Source organism: Pristiophorus japonicus, chromosome 2, assembly GCF_044704955.1.
Source record: "Pristiophorus japonicus isolate sPriJap1 chromosome 2, sPriJap1.hap1, whole genome shotgun sequence".
NCBI lineage: Eukaryota > Metazoa > Chordata > Chondrichthyes > Pristiophoridae > Pristiophorus > Pristiophorus japonicus.
Window position 1 is genome coordinate 113545744 of NC_091978.1, and position 20328 is coordinate 113566071.

At 46.4% G+C, this 20328-nt stretch overlaps 1 protein-coding gene across 1 annotated transcript in view; it reads left to right on the top strand.

The window, feature by feature from the left end:
- Positions 1-20328, top strand: part of LOC139228888 (sodium channel protein 1 brain-like) — a 304090-nt gene that overhangs the window by 142778 nt on the left and 140984 nt on the right. The window contains 2 exon segments of the mRNA XM_070860378.1: positions 2661-2878; positions 4987-5074. Coding sequence (XP_070716479.1) covers positions 2661-2878; positions 4987-5074 — 306 coding nt within the window.

Genomic DNA, 20328 nt, shown 5'->3' on the forward strand with positions numbered 1-20328 from the left:
CAAGAAGGGCCCAGATCGACTCACATTGTAAATAGTTACACTATTGACTTTGGGGGGGAATGTTGTTATATATGTGGACTTGTATTTACTCTGTACAGCCACCAGAGGGCTCATTCCCCGGAGTCCCAAGGAATCCCATAATCCCTTGAGAGCACAGGTATGTAAGAAGACTTCACAGTTTGGCGAGGCACTCTGGAGACCTGCAATAAAAGACGAAGGTCACACTTTAATTTGAGCTCACAATGTTCAGTCTGACTCTTTCGCCACACAACAGATAGAATGGATAAAAAGGACCCAGTTCACTTAGCAGAGGGGTCAACAACAATGGGGCATAGATTTAAAGTAATTGAAAGGAGGTTTAGAGGATCTTTTTCACCCAGAGAGTTGTGAGGGTCTGAAACTCACTGCCTGAAAGCATGGTAGAGGCAGAAACCCTCATCACTTTTAAAAAGTACTTGGATATGCATTTGAATAGTCATAACCTACAAGGCTATGGACCAAGAGCTGGAAAGTGGGATTAGGCTGGATAGCTTTTTTTCGGTCAGTGCTGACACGATGAACCGAAATGGCCTCCATCCGTGCTGTAAATTTCTATGATTCTAAATTTCTTTGATTCTGTGAACAGCACGAGCAAACCCCCTCCCCCATCCGCCTCCTGCGAGGATATTGGTCCCGGCTTTGTTGAGACGCAACCCGTCCGGCTTGCACAGGTCCCATTTACCCAGAAGCGGTCCCAATGCCTCAGGAATCTAAAGCCCTCCCTCCTGCACCATTTCTCCAGCCACGTATTCATCCATTCTATCCTCCTATTTCTGTACTCACTAGCATTTGGCACTGGGAGTAATCTGGAGATTACTACCCATTGGGTCCTGCTTTTTAATCTCTCTCCTAGCTCCCTAAACTCTGCCTGCAGGATCTCATTCCTCTTTCTTCTTATGACATTGGTGCCGATATGGACCACGACCTCAGGCTGTTCACCCTCCCCCCTCAGAATGTCCTGCAACCGCTCAGTGACATCCTTGATCCTGTCACCAGGGAGACAACATACTATCCTGGAGTCACATTGAAACGCCTGTCTGCTCCCCCAGCTATCAAATTCCCTGCCACTTTTGCACTTCCACTCTTCTTCCTCCCCTGATGTGTAGCTGAGCCATCCGTGGTGCCGTGGACGTGGCTCTGGTTGCACTCCCCAAAGGAACCATCGCCCCCACCAGTACTCAGAACATAATACTGGTTGGAGAGCAAGATGCATTCAGGGGACTCCTGCACTACCCGCCTGGTCCTCTTCTTCTGTCTGGCAGTCACCCCTTCCCACTATGCCAGCACACTCTTAAGCTGCAGGGTGACCATCTCTAGAAACGTGCTATCCACGAATTTCTCAGTCTCGCAGATGCACTACATTGACTCCAGCTGCCATTCAAGCTCCAAAACATGGAGCTCAAGCTGCCGTAGCTGGCGACACTTCCCGTACACGTAGTCATCCAGGCCACGAGAAGCGTCCAGGACTTCCCACATGGCACAGGATGTGCATTCCATTGGATTGAGCTGCCCTGCCTTGCTTCTATTTATTAGATTAATTAACTGAAGTTTGTAATATACCCATCTGCCCTTAGTTGAAGACTAAAAGACAAACAGACAAAAAAAACAGTGATACTCACCGGCCCCGAACCTGAATACCAAAAAATCCAATGTGACCTTTACCAACCAATCAGTTACCAGCTATCCTGTGATGTCACTCCTTGTGGTTATTTTTTCCCTCGCTGTTGTTGCAGCTTGTAGATCTGGGCCTCGCTCACTCTCCTCCTTATACCCCTAACTGTCCTCGCTCAGGCTCCAACCCAGAGCGCGGTGAGAATGCGGAACTTGCCACCACAAGAAATAGCTGAGGTGAGATTAGAGAGGAGATTAGACAATAGCACATGAGTGAGAAGGGAATAGAGGGCCATGCCAATAGAGCAAGGCGAGAAAGGCTGGGAGGAGGACTGAGCGGAGACCAGCGCCAGCATGGATCGGTGGGGCCGAATGGCCCGCCTCAGTACCACACTCTCTGTGTAATTCTATGTAGTGGCAATATTAAGAAGTGGAAGATGCCCAACCTGAGAAACCTCAATATCGGCCAGCTGCAGGCCTTAAATAGACAGGCATAACATCTGACATGGCAGCACAACTTTTCTTCCTCCCATTCCTCCTCCAGAACAAGGGAGGTCCCTTGCAAGATACTCATGACCAAGCACTCCCTTTCTCCTGCTAACTTCTATAAGGTCTCCAATAAGATAAAGTAGCACAGCCCTCACTCTTTTTAGCTGAATTTCTCAGAGAATTTCCAGGGGAAATGTTAATAGACTGTTGGTGAAGTCTTGACAAAGTGACCCAGAAAGTCTCATAATGTGTCTCAAAAGTCTCCTTCAAATACCTCCAGCAGCAAGTGAACAGTGAAAACTGAACATGTAATTAAATAGCACTCAAAATCCTCAGCAATGACATCTTTAGCTCTTTAGTGCCTAAAATATATGGGGAAATTCGCCCCCCAGGTATTTAACACAACCTTCTAATTGCAGTACCAAAAAAAAGCATTCAAAGGTCCTAACTACCTCTGTATTGAAAGAGTTGTAATGATAAAGTCTACCTTAGGTTTCAAAATGTTTATTTTTTCCTTGTAGACTTTAGATGATAAATACTTGCAGCACGATGCAAAGGTCCAGCTGGCACTGCAATACCTGGATTACTTTTACGCCTTCTTTTTCAATTTCGAAATGATTGTCAAGGTACTAGGCCTCGGCGTAACAGACTATTTTACAAATGTCTGGACATTACTGGATTTCTTTCTTGTTGTGGTAAGTTTTTGTTTATTAATTTAGTACAAAAGTTCTTTACAGGAGTAATTTTTAAAATGTTAATCTTGTTTCGGTTATTTTACAAATTGTTAGTCAAAAAACATTTTGGGGCGGAAATTGCCCGCCGACCGGAAAGTAAGCGCAATTACAGATGTTGATGTTTTCTCTCCGCTACCCGATCCATAGGGAAGATCTTGCCCCGATATTCAGCTCTTTGTTGTGCACTTCTGGTCGGGATGGTGTTGAAGGGTGGAAGTGTCCTTTGGCCGGGTCAGCTGCCGCAACGAGTCATCAGCACTGTGCTGCTGACATCAACGTGACGCAGACGTGCCGTGTTATGCTGCCAAGAGTGGGTGCCGGGCTGCCTGTTGGCGGCCCAGCCGGACCCGTGGCCACCATTGTCGGGGCAATTTCAGATGTGTCGGTTCGTCCGTCTGCCCCCAGTCAGTGAGAGCTATCCACTCGATTGCCACCTCTTAGATGCAATCTCAGCTCCTTTGATTCTGTTCTCGGGCTTGCAATAATCAAATAGCATCTGTACACCATTTCACAACATGTAGCATGGTTGTTTATTTAAAAGATATGAGTGTTCAAAGGACAATATGTTTTTTTAACAAATGTAAGCTGTATGGGAACTGCCTGGAGTAACATATTCTCATAAAACACCTGATACACATCTGTGGATTAGCTGTATAGCTACAACAGTGAATTATTTCATTGCAGTCAGATGTCTTACTCAGAGTAAACAGAGCTGTAAAGACCAGACAAATTATTTTGATTGGAAACATCCTTCAAAAGATTTTGTTTTCTTTCTCTTTATTTATTTGTAATCCTCCTCTTGTTCCAACAATCTCTTTGCCTTTTTGGAAGTTCCCCAGTGCCATGCATTATTTCCTGACTGAGAGGCAGCTTCTTGTCTCTGGAAGACAGAGGGAAACTGAACAAAGTAACTTGTTCACCAACTTTTTCTCTGTCTGTGAAGAGGACTGCCTTAGGTTTTGTTGGAGCCTCTTTCTAATGGACAAAACAAGATCAGGGACTCACTACGTTAGAATCACAACAATAAACTTGAAGAGCATGCACTTGATGGCACAGCACAAAAGTACATCAGCCCACTGCGCCGTAAAGTTTCATGCAAAAATGTTCTATCTTTTGGGGGGGGAGAAATTTCCCTCTTCTTTAAGGGCTATTACAAGGCGGTAAGGCTTTTTTGACCGGGCCATCTGCAATTGCCCCCGGGCCGGACATGGCGGGAATGGTTTCCGCCGTGCTCCGTGTTTCCGACCCGTTACCGCCCGGCGGCGACCCCTTTTCCGTCCCATGTGGGAAATTTCCCTGCAGAGCACGGCTGGCGGTACCCCCAACAGCTTTGCGTGGCGGGAGGCTGCCCTTAAAGGGAGGGTGCATCGCCACGGCTGCCATCTTGTTTTCATTGTTGTCTGACTCCTGAGTCGGCCCGATAATGGCGGCCATTGGTTCAGCCTGGTACCCCCTCTTGGGTACCAGGCCACTAACCCACCCGAAACCCTCCCTGGTGGCCCAATGGACTCCACATAGGCCTCGCAGCATCCCTCCCCTTTAAGTGAAGGAGAGGAATGTTGTGATGCATCAGTGAGACTCAACACGTCCGCGTTGCGCTGAAGTCATCACCACCGTGCTGATGGACATCGCCCCGCTCCCGACTCGAACCCGTCCCTACACCGCTTCAAATAGCGCCCCAACTGCTGGGAGGCAGTGTCAGAGTTAAAGAGCCAAATTTTCTGGCTCTTCCCTCTGATTCCCGCCGGGTGATAAATTTCCGGATAAATCGAAGTGCCCTCCCCAATTTCCCACTGAGGGCAATTTCAGAACTTATTAGTCTAGTAACATAACCACTATGCTACGATACCCCATGTATAGCAATGACATGTAGTAGACTACATTACTAAGCTCTATTTACACCTGTCTACCTCTGTGTAAAACAAATTGCTCCAAAAGAAATTCAAAAAAGTTTTAAAAATGAAAAATAGGTTATAATATAATATAATTTTGTATTTGTTAGCTTGTTTATATAATCATGCAAAACAATTAATTGATATTATCGACTCTGATTTTCATTATTTTTAAATTCTTTTTTCTTGTAGATAGGGTGGCTCAGTATGTTAGGCAACAGCATTCAAGCGTTCAAATCACTTCGATCCCTCAGAACACTGCGTGCTTTGAGGCCTCTGCGAGCCATTTCCCGTTGGGAAGGAATGAGGGTTGGTAGAGCTTACTTTTATTTTAGTTAACTTTGTGTAAAGTTTCAAATAAGTTTAATGAATAATTTAAGTAATGAAGCTCTGGCTGGCACAGTGACGTAACACACTGGGATAGAAATTCACCGTGGGCAGTTTTGCATTGGCCGCCTGTTCTACTCCATGCCCGATATTCAGTTTCATTGAAGACAGGTACTCCACTGAAGAATCAACATTGATTATATAGTCAGGTCTCTGGTGTGGGGCTTGAACCATTGTCTTTCTTTCCCAGAGGCAAGAGTGATACCACTGAGCCAAGGCCAATCTCTCTAGCCTCTCTTCATAACTTTAGAGAATCATCTCTGGTATCAATCTCTACTCTTTCTCATGCCTTCCTAAAATAGGGTGCACAAAACTGTGCACAATATTCAATCTGCAGGCTAACCAATGATTTTTATAGGTTTAGCATTACCACTTTGCTTTTATGCTGTATTGCCTTACGTATTAAACTCAAGATCCCATATATGATCCTCATATATTTGCCCTCATATATGTGCCCTACTTGAACAATATGATCCTCTTTGAATCTATTTAGTCATCCTTCTATCATTTTCTCAGCGTGGTGCAGGTGTGCAACATAATGGCCTGTAGACTTTATCTTTGACGTAAAGCAGCTGTATCTTACTGTGCACCATTCTCACAATGACTATCCACTGCTCCCCATGCCTGTCCCTCGCTCCTTGTGATTAAGCAACTGTTTTTTTACTGTGCACCATTCTTGTAAGCTATGCCAGCAATGAGTTCCCTACAACTGCTAACTCACTAGCTCTGAATTCCAGCTGCACCGCTAGAAATGTAGCAGGAAGGGAACTTCACACATCAGCCTGCCTTGGCAATGACTGTCTCAAATCTCAGGGACAGAGTTATTTGAATAAATCTGTGCCTTTTACAGAGCTACTGAGGGTACTGGGAGTTCAGTGCAGCACCTCACAGCTCTATTGTGGGGAGGCAGAGACCGTATTTTTTGTTTCTTTGAATATATTTTTATGGCATTAAAGTACGTCACATTGAACATGCTGTACCTAAAGTGTCTGAATGATGGTTGGATGGCATGAAACTGTAATTTTCAAACTTAAAGAAGGAGTATATGGCGTGAGTTCAGCGCTTTGCTCAGCCCCCGATTGTTTACACTGATTTCAACTTATTTACATCCGTTTTTACATTCTGCCATATGCTAGCGTAAGGGGGTGGTCCCAGGGGTCAGGTTCACCTCTGACCTATTTGAGCGGTTCGAGTCGCTCCCACTCCCTTGGGTTCTAGACTTTGGGTTTATTTGGGGGATGTGATAAAGTGCAAAGGACACTGGTTTGGTCCAAAATAACTTTGAATTTATTACAAACAAGAAAATACAATGTCAAACTTATAATCACTCTAATAAAGAACAATACATTACACATTCAAAGGGGGTTACAGTGGAAATTACACCACCCACCTCCCGATAACTAATTCTAGCTAGGTTAGACTCCAGGGCGGGCAGGGACAATGCTTACCAATCCTTTCTGGTCAGTTAGCGGTAGTTCGCGATTTCGGGGTTTGTTGAATTCTGTAGGTTCTGCTTGCCATACCCCAAACTTTGGAGAAGACTTCTTACTGCGCAATCTTCAGTTGGGTTGAGTCCGCTGATGCGGTAAGGCGCGTTTTGGATCTATGGGGTAAGTACCTGGTTTTCTTCGTTAGAAATAGGTTCAAAGTCTCTTTAGGTAATGTTTTCACCTGTTGGTAGTCAGGCTTTAGATTATAGAGTGGAAACTTTCGATTCTTCGGTTTCTTCCTGTTGAAGTTTTGTTTCGAGTTTGGTCAATCGCGGTGGTTTTTCGTTGGTACCACGTTGGCTGTGGTTGGTTGCTGCCGCGATGGTGATGTTCTTCCTTCCTTACGGACTTCAGGACTTCGAGGCTGGAGAAGTTAGTTTACAACTGTCGCATTGGTTTCTCTCCCTGTCTTGATGGCACAGTCGTAGTATAGCATGAGCAATATGGCATACCCGCTGCTAAAACAGGGGGCCAGTTATACGGTTTGAGCTGTTCTAATCTTCACGCCAAATCAGTTCAGAATTCTTTGTTTAAATTTGGCGGGCTTGACTTTTCTTTGTAATATTTTGGCGGGCTCATTAAAAGTTAATGTGTCTAGGGTGGGTTGCATTTCTGAAACTGTTTCCGAATGGAAATATTAGCTTGGTAATCGCAATGTCCTTTATGCTTGGTTTTTTGCATACAGGCTGTAGTGGGCCTTTTGTTCTTATTCATGTTGAAGACGGCTTTCCTCACTTTGGTTTGATGGCTGGCTATCTCTGAATCATTGTTGTAATGTAAATGTCTCTTGTGGAGAAGGGTTTTCATATGCCCATTCCTCCAGACAAGTTAACTTAGTCCCAACACCCAGACAATTCTAATAATCAAGTGGGCTTCTTTTGTTCCCTAGGCCCGCCCACAGGCTTGAATTTGTCTTGTAAAAGTCCAAAATTCGATTATAGTTCGTAGTTTCTTCCATAAGCACTTTAGGATTTCAAACTTTTTGGTAGATAGTCCCAAATTAAATTCCCTTTCGAATGAGCCTAAACACTGGGGGGGGGTTCTCATGAATTTTGCATCCTTCACTAGTGAGACTGGCAAGAAATTTGGCAGGCGAATGGGCATAATTTCAGGTGTAGCTTCCTGATTACACACCCACAAGAAATCCCACCCCAGAACCTGTGCCTATGTGAGTGGCACCAATTACTTTTCTTCAATCAAGTTTTTGAAGGAAATGCTTAACTTTCTTGTACATTATCCTAAATGATTTTTGATAACCTGTCTTTTCAATAGCTATGCTGTTCAGTAGTTCTGCCATTCTCCTCTCCTACTCTAAGATTAACATGCGACTGATTTGGGTTGATAATGTTCCTGATTTTTCCTACCACCCTGCCCCTGTGATTAAGTTACTATGCATGATTCTCACAATGGAATAGCTGAAATTAGTAATTCACGCTCAGATAATATTTTGTCCCTTCGCTATTTGTAGCAAAATCATAAATGCATTCTTTATACATGTGTTTACAAATTCACGACAAATAGCGAACAGAGAAATCTTCTTCCCATATGTGGTATCATGATTACACCATTATGAAAGGGAAATCATGTTTGACCAATTTTCTGGAGTTCTTTGATGATGTAATGAGCCGGGTGGATAAGGAGGAACCATTGGATGTAGTGTATTTGGATTTCTAGAAGTCATTCGATAAGGTGCTACATAAAAGGTTACTGCACAAGATACAAGTTCATGGGGTAGGTGGTAATATATTAGCATGGATAGAGGTTTGGCTAACTAACAGAAAACAGTGAGTAGGGATAAATGGGTCATTTTCCGGTTAGCAAACAGTGACTAGTGGGGTGCTGCAGGGATCGGTGCTGGGTCCTCAACTATTTACAATCTATATTAATGACTTGGATGAAGGGACCGAGTGCAATGTAGCTAAGTTTGCTGATGATACAAAGATGGGAGGGAAAGCAAACTGTGAGGAGGACACAAAAAACCTGCAGAGGGATAAAGCCAGGCTAAATGAGTGGGCAAAAATCTGACAAGTAGAGTATAATGTGGAAAAATGTGAGGTTATCCACTTTGGCAGTAAAAATAGAAAAGCAAACTACAATTTAAATTGAGAAAAATTGCAAAGTGTTGCAGTACAGAGGGACCTGAGGGTTCTTGTGCATGAAACACAAAAAGTTAGTATGCAGGTATAGCAAGTAATCAGGAAGGCAAATGGAATGTTGGCCTTTATTGCAAGAGGGATAGATTATAAAAGCAGGGTATTGGTAAGGCCACACCTAGAGTACTGCGTACAGTTTTGGTCTCCGTATTTAAGGAAGGATATATTTTCATTGGAGGCTGTTCAGAGAAGGTTCACTAGGTTGATTCCGGAGATGAGGGGGTTGACTTATGAAGATAGGTTGAACAGGTTGGACCTATACACTTTGAAATTCAGAAGAATGAGAAGTGATCTTATCGAAATGTATAAGATAATGTGGGGGCTTGACAAGGTGGATGCAGAAAGGATGGGCCCAAGTTTCGAGCTGCGCCAAGAACAGCGCAGTCCCGACTTGGACGCCCGTTTTTCGCGCCACAAAGTGCGCCTAAAAAAACCTTCCAGATTCTCCAGCTCCCTGCAGGTCGTTTGCAGCTCGGCGCCGCGCAGCACGAGCTGCAGGGGGCAGAGCCAGGTCCCCGCGCTGAAAACAGTGCCGGGACCTCTGCACATGCGCGCTACAGTGAGCGCGCATGTGCAGTAGCTCCAGGCGCCCAAAACTGAGTGGGAGGGGCCGAAGCACGCAGCCCCTAGCCCTGGCCGAATAGCCTCACTGGGGCTGCGTGAATAAGGCTCCTCCCACGGCCAGCTTCTGCTTCCTCCCGACCCGACTCGACTCCCGCTTCCCCCACCCCTGGACCGGACCCGACCCCGACACCGACCTGACTCCCGCTTCCCCTCCACCCCCCCGGACCCGACCCGACCCGACTCCCGCTTCCCCCACCCCCCCCCCCCCCCGCCTCCCGCCTCCGGACCGGACCCGACACCGACACTGACCCGACTCCCGCTTCCCCCCCCCCATGACTGGACCCGACCTGACCTCCCTCCCCCCGACCTGACCTCCCTCTCCCTCCCTCCCCCCCGACCCAAACTGAATTTTTTTTCAAAAGGGGGCGTGTCCGGCCACTTACTCCTGTTTTCAAAGTTTCGTCAGTGAAAACTTACTCCATTCTAAGTTAGTTTGGATTTCTAAGATACTCCATTCCACACAAGTTGCTCCTAAAAATCAGGAGTAAATCATGGTGAAACTTGGGGCCAATATTTCTACTCATAGGGGAAACTAAAACTCAGAATAAGGGGCTGCCCATTTAAAACTGAGATGAGGAGGAATTTCTTCTCTCAGAGGGTTGTAAATCTATGGAATTCTCTGCCCCAGCGAGCTGTGGAGGCTGGGTCATTGAAAATATTTAAGGCAGATATGGACAGATTTTTAAGTGATAAGGGAGGAAAGGGTTATGGGGAGCGGGCAGGGAAGTGGAACTGAGTCCAGGATCAGATCAGCCATGATCTTATTGAATGGCGGAGCAGGCTCGATGGGCCCAAAAGCCTAATATTGCTCTTATTTCTTATGTTCTTATGATTAAATGTCAGCATACTATCATTCCACAGCCCAGGGCAATGATGCTCTAATACACAGTACCACCACAATACCCCTCAGTTTTACAGATGTTTTTCATTTGTTTGGCCACAGATTAGTATTTTTACTTGTGTATAGTATATGTTCTGTACTGGGAATGAAATTTATTGATGTTTATGATCTATTTGTACAGAATCAAGGCAATTGAAAAGAAAATATTTATTGGAAAATCATCATTCTTGTATTGCAGCTGGCTGAGGGTCAAATAGCAAGCCTCTATTATAATATCCCTGGTGAGTCTGAGCTTCTTTTCGATTTTACTTCCCTGTCTTGTCCAAATAGTGACTTTAAAGTGATAGACCTACTGCTTAGATTGTATCTGTGGGTAACTCATAATGACAACCGTTGCACTGCCTCTTGGCTCAGTGGTAGCCCTCTCACCTCTGAGTCAAAAGGTTGTTGTTATGTATGCATACAAACGTTCAAACTGAGTACTGTTTAACTAAGCAAGGTACAATCTTTGCTCTGTTTTATTTCGGCCCAAAGTGCCTGACTCTCAAAATGGCTGGCCTTTTGTACCTGAGCAGCAGCATGTGCGTGCTGCTCAGTAGCCTCCAACAATGACACCATCTGGTGGCTACAAACAGAATGTACATACATGACAATACCCCCCTCTGAGATCTTATCACAGTCTTTCACAGGTTGAGATGGTCAGGTGCTTTGCGCTCCCAGGTTGACCGTCTCAGTTCAATTCCAGCCTTGGGTGAGTGTGCAGGGTCTGTTGTGGCTGGTGGCTGGATGACTGACTTGTTGGGGGTGGCAGTGGCCATGTCAGGAATTGCAAGTCCATTTTTATTGAACAGGTCTGTGATGGAAATTCTGGTTTCACTGATGACCCTTGAGTCCTCTGAAGACTGCTGGTAGGTTGGTTGGTCGTCGATGGTTTTTTCGTTTGACTGTTCTGGCTCATCTGTGTGCCTCAGCTTTGTCTGATCTATGTGTTTCCTGCAAGTTTGCCCATTCTTGAGCTTAATAACGAATACTCTATTGCCCTCCTTGGCCATGACTATACCAGTGATCCATTTGGGCCCCTGACCATAGTTCAACACATATACAGGATCATTAACAGAAATCTTGCGTGACACAGTTGCACGATCGTGGTTCCCTTGTTGACTTTGTCTTCTGTATTCAACAAGATTATTTAAATCCGGGTGTACCAGAGATAGCTTGGTCTTAAGACCTCTTTTCATCATGAGTTCAGCAGACGAGACCCCTGTGAGTGTGTGGGGTAGTGTCCTGTAACTCAGCAGTATGCGAGACAAGTGGGTCTGCAGTGACCCTTGGGTTACTCTCCTCGTGCTTTGCTTGATAATTTGTACTGCACGTTCAGCTTGCCTGTTGGATGCAGGTTTGAATGGTTCTGACCTTACATGTCTTATGCCATAAAGTTTCACAAACTCTTGAAACTCTTGACTGGTGAAGCACGACCCATTGTCGTTCACCACTATGTCAGGCAGACCATGTGTCGCGAACATGACATTGAGATTCTCTATGGTTGCCGTGGACGTACTGGATAGAAACATAGAAACATAGAAAATAGGTGCAGGAGTAGGCCATTCGACCCTTCTAGCCTGCACCGCCATTCAATGAGTTCATGGCTGAACATTCAACTTCAGTACCCCATTCCTGTTTTCTCGCCATACCCCTTGATCCCCCTAGTAGTAAGGACCTCATCTAACTCCTTTTTGAATATATTTAGTGAATTGGCCTCAACAACTTTCTGTGGTAGAGAATTCCACAGGTTCACCACTCTCTGGGTGAAGAAGTTCCTCCGCATCTCGGTCCTAAATGGCTTACCCCTTATCCTTAGACTGTGACCTCTGGTTCTGGACTTCCCCAACATTGGGAACATTCTTCCTGCATCTAACCTGTCTAAACCCGTCAGAATTTTAAACGTTTCTATGAGGTCCCCTCTCATTCTTCTGAACTCCAGTGAATACAAGCCCAGTTGATCCAGTCTTTCTTGATAGGTCCGTCCCGCCATCCCGGGAATCAGTCTGGTGAACCTTCGCTGCACTCCCTCAATATCAAGAATGTCCTTCCTCAGGTTAGGAGACCAAAACTGTACAAAATACTCCAGGTGTGGCCTCACCAATGCCCTGTACAACTGTAGCAACACCTCCCTGCCCCTGTACTCAAATCCCCTTGCTATGAAGGCCAACATGCCATTTGCTTTCTTGACATGATTATGCATTCTATCCACTTCGAATAAGTGTCCACCACCACTAAAAACATCTTGCCCAGAAAGGGACCTGCAAAATCTACATGGATCCTGGACCAAGGTTTGGATGGCCATGACCACAGACTCAGCGGTGATTCCGCTGGTGCTTTGCTGAGCTGCATGCAAGTGTTGCACTGATGCACACATGTTTCCAGCTCAGAATCAAATCCCGGCCACGATTCATGGGACCTGGCGATGGCCTTCATCATCACTATACCAGGATGTGTGCTGTGTAACTCACGCACAAACTTCTCTCTCCCTTTCTTGGGCATTACAACGCGATTGCCTCACAATATGCAATCTGCTTGAATAGACAGATGCAATGGGTCATCATCATCAGTACAGAAGGAATGGGTCCTTCCTGCTGAGTGTGCATACATAACCTTTGTGTGCATACATAACAACAACCTTTTGACTCAGAGGTGAGAGGGCTACCACTGAGCCAAGAGGCAGTGCAACGGTTGTCATTATGAGTTACCCACAGATACAATCTAAGCAGTAGGTCTATCACTTTAAAGTCACTATTTGGACAAGACAGGGAAGTAAAATCGAAAAGAAGCTCAGACTCACCAGGGATATTATAATAGAGGCTTGCTATTTGACCCTCAGCCAGCTGCAATACACGGCCACAAGTAGTGAAGCTCAGCATTACCCGCAACCTTTATGCCGCAGCAACCTTGTAGCCACCCACAAGGGGCATCGCTGGCGTCAGCTGGTTTGCCATGTCCCTCCATTAACAAATAATTAAAGCTCTGCATTGCCATGTACTCTGTTACATACACTTCAACAAGACTCAGGGCTGGAATTTGATGAAAAACCACCACTGTCGGTATATCACCCCAAAAAATGCTAAGGTTATTAAATTAAGGTCGGTGGAAAATTACTCAGAAAATGGAAAAAAAATCCACCCGGTGGGAAAAATTGGCATTGTACATCAATTCTCAGCAGAAAACCTGAGCCTTGTCAAATTTAGACTGAGGCTACAAGTTGGGCCCAGGGAGGAGGAATAAAACACAAAAAATATTTTTCAATAAAACAAAAAATAAAAAATTGGAAAGCATTCTCAGGACCCTTTTCCACTGAATCGCTGTAAAATAATTTTTTAAAAAGCTTTAACTTACCTTTTTTTGAAGGGTTTCATACCACCACCCAGCTCTGGCTGGTTTCTCATGGGCATTTTTTTTCTGCTCACCTATGGGTCACTGCTGTGACCAAATTTGGGTGGTCACGGTTTTTTGGTGGGGCACGCCGGCGGTCCGCTCCCCAGCGGTATTTTGAAACCGCCGACGGAACACTTTGACCAAACTAGCACCGGGTGGTTTTCCGCCGAAAACAAAGAATTTATTGCTGGTATGTTATATGTTCTTTTAGGCTTTTGCACAACTGGTGCTATATTTTCTGCACAATGCAACAGTGAATGACTGTAAGATAAAGTGATAATAATTGAATTTTATTGAGTGTTGCTGTGCGAATAGTGTAAGCGTCTTATGTACTTTCCTGCAGTGTTCATGCCTTTATATTGTGAACGTTTTGCTTCTTGGCTAAAGTAGTAACATTAAAAAATTGCTGCATAACCAACTACAGAGTTTCAGAAGATGCAGAAGAATTGGAATTGTAGCTGCAGTTAACCATGAAGAAATGCATTATTGCCAGCAGTCTCTAGTTGTTGTGGGCTCAATACCTTCAGAGGCAGTCTTCATTTGTGCCAAGCTATGTGATGGCGCAGAGCTGTCACTGACATGATATTAGCTGGTTGCATCTGTACCATGCCACCGATACCACTGTCAGAATACATCCGTAAGTCAAAGGTCCTCCACCAACCTGACCCCACCACACAGCACTGCCACCCAGTCGTCAAGATCCACGGTGCAGCCCTGGAAAATGTGGACCTCTTTCTATACCTCGGGAGCCTATTATCAACAAGAGCAGACATCAATGACGAGGTTCAACACCGCCTCCAGTGTACTACCGCAGCTTTCAGCCACCTGAGGAAGAGAGTGTTCGAAGATCAGGCCCTCAAATCTGCCACCAAGCTCATGGTCTACAGGGCTGTAGTGATACCCGCCCTCCTGTATGGATCAGAGACGTGCACCATATACAGTAGCCACATCAAATCGCTGGAGAAATACCACCAATGTTGTCTCCGCAAGATCCTGCAAACCCCCCGGGAGAACAGATGCACCAACGTTAGCGTCCTCAACCAGGCCAACATCCCCACCATCGAAGCACTGACCACACTCGACCAGCTCCACTGGGTGGGCCACATAGTTCGCATGCCTGACACAAGACTCCCAAAGCAAGTGCTCTACTCGGAACTCCTACACAGCAAGCGAGCCCCAGGTGTTCAGAGGAAACGTTTCAAGGACACCCTCAAAGTCTCCTTGATAAAATGCAACATCCCCACCGACACCTGGGAGTCCCTGGCCAAAGACCGCCCTAAGTGGAGGAAGAGCATCCGGGAGGCCGGTGAGCACCTCGAGTCTCATCACCGAGAGCATGCAGAAAACAAGCGTAGGCAGCGGAAGGAGCGTGCGGCAAACCAGTCCCACCCTCCCTTTCCCTCTCGGCGCGTCTGTCCACCTGTGACAGGGACTATGGTTTTCGTATTGGATTGTTCAGTCACCTAAGAACTCACTTTTAGAGTTTTTCAGATGATGTCGTTGAGGGGCAGTATGTAAATGATAAAAAGGAGGGGCCAAAGATAGATCCTTGGGAAACATCAGAGGTAACAGTGCAGGAGTGGGAAAAAAAGCCATGGAACCATGCCACCCAACTGGATGATGGAGGAGAGCTGTTGCAGGAGGATGGTGTTGTCAACTGTGACAAAGGCTACAGACAGGTCAAAAAAGATGAGGAGGGATAGTTTACCATGGTCAATGTCACATAGGATGTAATTTGTGACTTTGGTAAGAGCGATTTTGGTACTGTGGTGGGGCGGAAACCTTATTGGAGGGATTCACACATGGAGTTCGGGAAAAATGGGCATGGATTTGGGGGGGGCGACAGCATGTTCAAAGACTTTGTAGAGGAAAGGGAGATTGGAGATGAGGTAGCAGTTTGCAAGAACAGAGGGGTCCAGGGTTGATTTTATGAAGAGTTGGGTGAGGACGGCAGATTTGAAAGGAAGGGGAACCTCTCAGATGGTTGTAAAACTGTGGAATTCGCTGTCTCAGAGAGCTGTGGAAGCTGGGACATTGAATAAATTTAAGACAGAAATAAACGATAAGGGGCTAAGGGGTAATGGGGAGCGGGCGGGGACGTGGAACTGAGTCCATGATCAGATCAGCCATGATCTTATTCAATGGCGGAGCAGGCTCGAGGGGCTGTATGGTCTATTCCTGTTCCTATTTCTTATGTTCTTATGTTCATATGTATCTGAAGGGAGAGAACCGTTAACAATATCAGGGAACCAGGAAAGGAAGTTGGGTGGTCAACAGTTTAGTGGGAATAGAGTACAGATACAGAACAAATTTCAGAATCACTCTCTCTTGTGTTGTTTATGGAGAAAGTGTCAGACTGAACACGGTGAGCTCAAAGTAAAGTGCGACCTTAGTCTTTTATTGCAGGTCTCCAGAGTGCCTCTCCAGCCTGTGAAGCCTCCTTAAATACCTGTGCTCGCAAGGGATTATGGGATCCCTTGGGACTCCAGGGGATGAGCCCTCTGGTGGCTGTAGAGAGTAAATACAAGTATACATGCATAACAACACTCCCCCAACAAAGTCAATAGTGTAACTATTTACAATGTGAGTCGATCTGGGGCCCTTCTTGCCCTGGTTGATTGTCTCGGTGTGAAAGCTGGTGTTGTTGAATCATTTGTTGGGCCCTTGCTGGGTGCTGTGCAGTTGGCCTTGCTGGGCTCCCTGGTGTGTTGGGCCCTGCTGCGCTGCTGTGGATGATGGGTTCTGCTTTGTGGTCAACCGTGGTGCCACTGGTGTGTATGTTGGGGGATCAAAAAGGTAGGGTCCAAGGTGGGTTGCTCAGGATAGTCCATGAATCTGAATTTGATTTGGTCCAAGTGTTTCTGGTGAATGAGTCCATTTGAAAGTTTGACCCGAAACACCCTCCTCCCCTCTTTGGCCATGACAGTGCCGGGAAGCCACTTGGGACCTTGTCCATAATTTAATACAAATACAGGATCATTGATTTCAATCTCACATGACACATTTGCGCTATCATGGTATGCATTTTGTTGAAGCCGCCTGCTCGCTACCTGTTCATGTTGATTAGTGTGAACTGACGAGAGCCTTGTCTTAAGTGATCTTTTCATGAGCAGTTCAGCAGGTGGGATCCCAGTGAGTGAGTGGGGTCTTGTGCATTAGCAAAGCAGGACTTGGGATAGGCGAGTATGTAGTGAGCCTTCAGTTACCTTCTTCAAGCCTTGCTTGATGGTTTGCACTGCTCTCTCTGCCTGACCATTGGACGCTGGTTTAAACGGGGCAGATGCGACATGTTTCATCCCGTTACGGGTCATGAATTCTTTGAACTCAGCACTGGTAAAACACCGGGTAGCCCGTGAGTGGCAAATATGGCCCGCAGGCTTTCAGTAGTGGTAGGGGACGTGCTAGCCAACATTATCTCACATTCAATCCACTTGGAGTACGCGTCTACAACCACAAGAAACATTTTACCCGGGAACGGGCCTGCATAGTCAACAAGTACCCGAGAGCACAGTTTGGAGGGCCAAGACCAGAAACTTAGTGGCGCCTCCCTGGATACATTGCTTAACTGTGAGCATTTATTACATCTGTGAATTGGGACTCTAAGTCTGCATCAACACCGGGCCACCACACGTGGGATCTGGCTATCGCTTTCATCATTACGATGCCTGGGTGGGTACTGTGGAGGTCATTGATGAAGGTGTCTCTGTCTTTCTTGGGGAGCACTACTCGATTGCCCCACAGAAGGCAGTCTGCCTGTATAGACATTTCATCTTTGCGCCGCTGGAACGGCTTTACCTCTTCCTGCCTTTCCACTGGGACACTGGACCAGCTACTGTGAAGCACACAGCTTTTGACTAGAGATAATAAGGGGTCCTGGTTTGTCCAGATTTTGTTCTGCCGGGCAGTGACGAGTGATTGCTCACTCTCAAATGCTTTCATAACCATGGCTAGATCTGCGGGCTGTGCCATTTCCACACTGCAAGGTGGGCAATGGCAGCCTACTAAGAGCATTGGCGCAGTTTTCTGTCTCTGGCCTGTGGCGGATGGCATAGTTGTATGTAGACAACGTGAGCGCCCATCTCTGGGTGCGGGCCGATGCATTGATATTTATCCCTTTACTCTCGGGGAACAGGGATATAAGTGGCTTATGGTCAGTTTCCAATCCGAATTTTAGCCCAAACAGGTATTGATGCATTTTCTTTACCCCATAGACACAGGCTAATGCTTCTTCCTCAATCATGCTGTAGGCTCTCTCAGCCTTAGACAGACTCCTGGATGCATAAGCAACCGGTTGCAGTTTCCCGAAATCATTAGCTTTTGCAATACACACCCGACACCATATGACGATGCATCACATGCTAGTACCAAACGCTTACATGGATCATACAACAAAGCAATTTGTTTGAGCATAACAATTTTCTCGCTTCTACAAAGATATTTTCTTGGCTTTTGCCCCAAATCTCTTGGTCCCCTTTTTGTAGTAAGACATGCAGTGGTTCTAACAGAGTGCTGAGACCCAGTAAGAAGTTACCAAAGTAGTTCAGGAGTCCCAGAAACGACCGCAGCTTTGTCACGTTCTGTGGCCTCGGTGCGTTCTCGATTGCTTCCATCTGCGCTTTGGTGGGCCTGATCCTCCGCCACAATCCTCCTTTCCAGGAACTCCAATTCAGACACCAGGAAAATGCAGTCTGATTCTTTAACCTGAGCCCCACGCGGTTGAGTCGACTAAGAACCTCCTCCAGGTTCTGCAGATGCTCGACTGTGTTCCAACCTGTGACCAAGATGTCGTCCTGGAAGACCACGGGGGTGCGAGACCGACTTCAGTCAGCTTTCCATGTTTCTCTAGAATATCGCCACCGCCGATCGGATTCCAAACGGGCATCTGTTAGAAACAAAAAGACCTTTGTGCGTGTTGATGCAGGTAAGGGCCTTCGATGATTCCTCCAGTTCCTGCGTCATGATGGCTGAAGTCAGATCCAGCTTCGTGAACGTCTTTCCTCCCGCCAGTGTTGCAAAGAGGTCGTCGGTCTTTGGTAGTGGGTATTGGTCCTGCAGGGAGAAACGATTGACAGTTACTTTGTAATCGCCACAGATTCTGACGGTGCCATCACCCTTGAGGACTGGGATGATAGGACTGGCCCACTCTTTGAACTCGATTGGTGAAATGATGCCCTCTCTTTGCAGCCGGTCTAGCTCGATCGCTACCCTTTCTCTCATCATGTACGGTACTGCTCCCTCCTTGTGATGGATGGGTCACGCCCCCGGAATTAGGTGGATCTGCAGTTTTGCTCCTTGGTATTTCCCGATGCCTGGTATGAACAGCGAAGGAAATTTGTTTAAGACCTGGGCACACAAAGTTTCGTCAGTGGCGATAGCGCTCGGACGTCGTCCCAGTTCCAGAGTATCTTTCCCAGCCAGCTGCTGCCGAGTAGCGTGGGACCATTGCCCGGTACCACCCAGAATGGTAGCTTGTGCACCACTCCATCATGAAGACCTTTACGGTAGCACTGCCGATTACAAGAATCAGTTCTTTCGTGTAAGTTCTTAGTTTCGTGCGAACTGGAGTCAAGACTGGCCTTGAAACCTTGTTGCACCACAACCTTTCGAAAGTCTTTTTCCCATGATTAACTGGCTCGCGCCCGTGTCCAGCTCCATTGATACCGGGAGTCCATTTACTTCAACATTCAATATTATCGGGGGACAATTCGTGGTGAATGTGTGCACCCCATGTACCTCAGCCTCCTCGGTCTGAGGCTCTGGTTCATTGTGATTCTCCGTGGATCTGTCCTCCTCTGCAACATGGTGCTTTGCAGGTTTAACCGGCTTTGCAGCTCGCCTGCACACTCATTGGAGGTGTCCCATTGTTCCACAGCCCTTGCAAACGTACTCTTTGAATCGGCATGAATGGAAACAATGATCACCCCCGCAGTGCCAACAAGGTGTTAATGGCCTTGCATTCATCACCCTTGATGGTGGACTCTGAGACATCTGCGGACGTGCAGCTGCAGGTATGTGTGACCTGCCCTGTACGTTACGATTCAAAAACAACATCACTTTGTTCACAGTACTTGTAGCAGCACTGGTGTGCTGAGAGATTTGCTTCGTATTGTCACTGGTGGCAATGAACACCTGGGCTATCGCTATGGCCTTACTCAAGGTTAGGGTCGCTACAGTCAAAAGTTTGCGAAGTATAGTTTTGTGGCCAATGCCAAGTACGAAAAAGTCTCTGAGCATGTGCTCCAAATGTCCTTCAAATTCGCAATGTCTTGCAAGGTGTCTTAGCTCGGCAACATAACTCGCCACTTCCTGGCCTTCAGTCCTTTTGTCGGTGTAGAACCGGTACCTCGTCATCAAAACGCTTTCCTTCGGGTTCAAATGCTCTCGGACCAGTGTGCACAAATCTTCGTATGATTTCTCCGTAGGTTTCTATGGAGTGAGCAGATTCCTCATGAGGCCATACGTTGGAGCCCCACAGACGGTGAGAAGGATCGCTCTTCATTTGGCAGTGCTCTCTTCCCCATCTAGCTCGTTGGCCACGAAGTATTGGTCGAGTCGCTCCACAAAAGTTTCCCAATCATCTCCCTCTGAGAATTTCTCCAGGATGCCCACTGTTCTCAGCATCTTTGAGTTCACTATCTA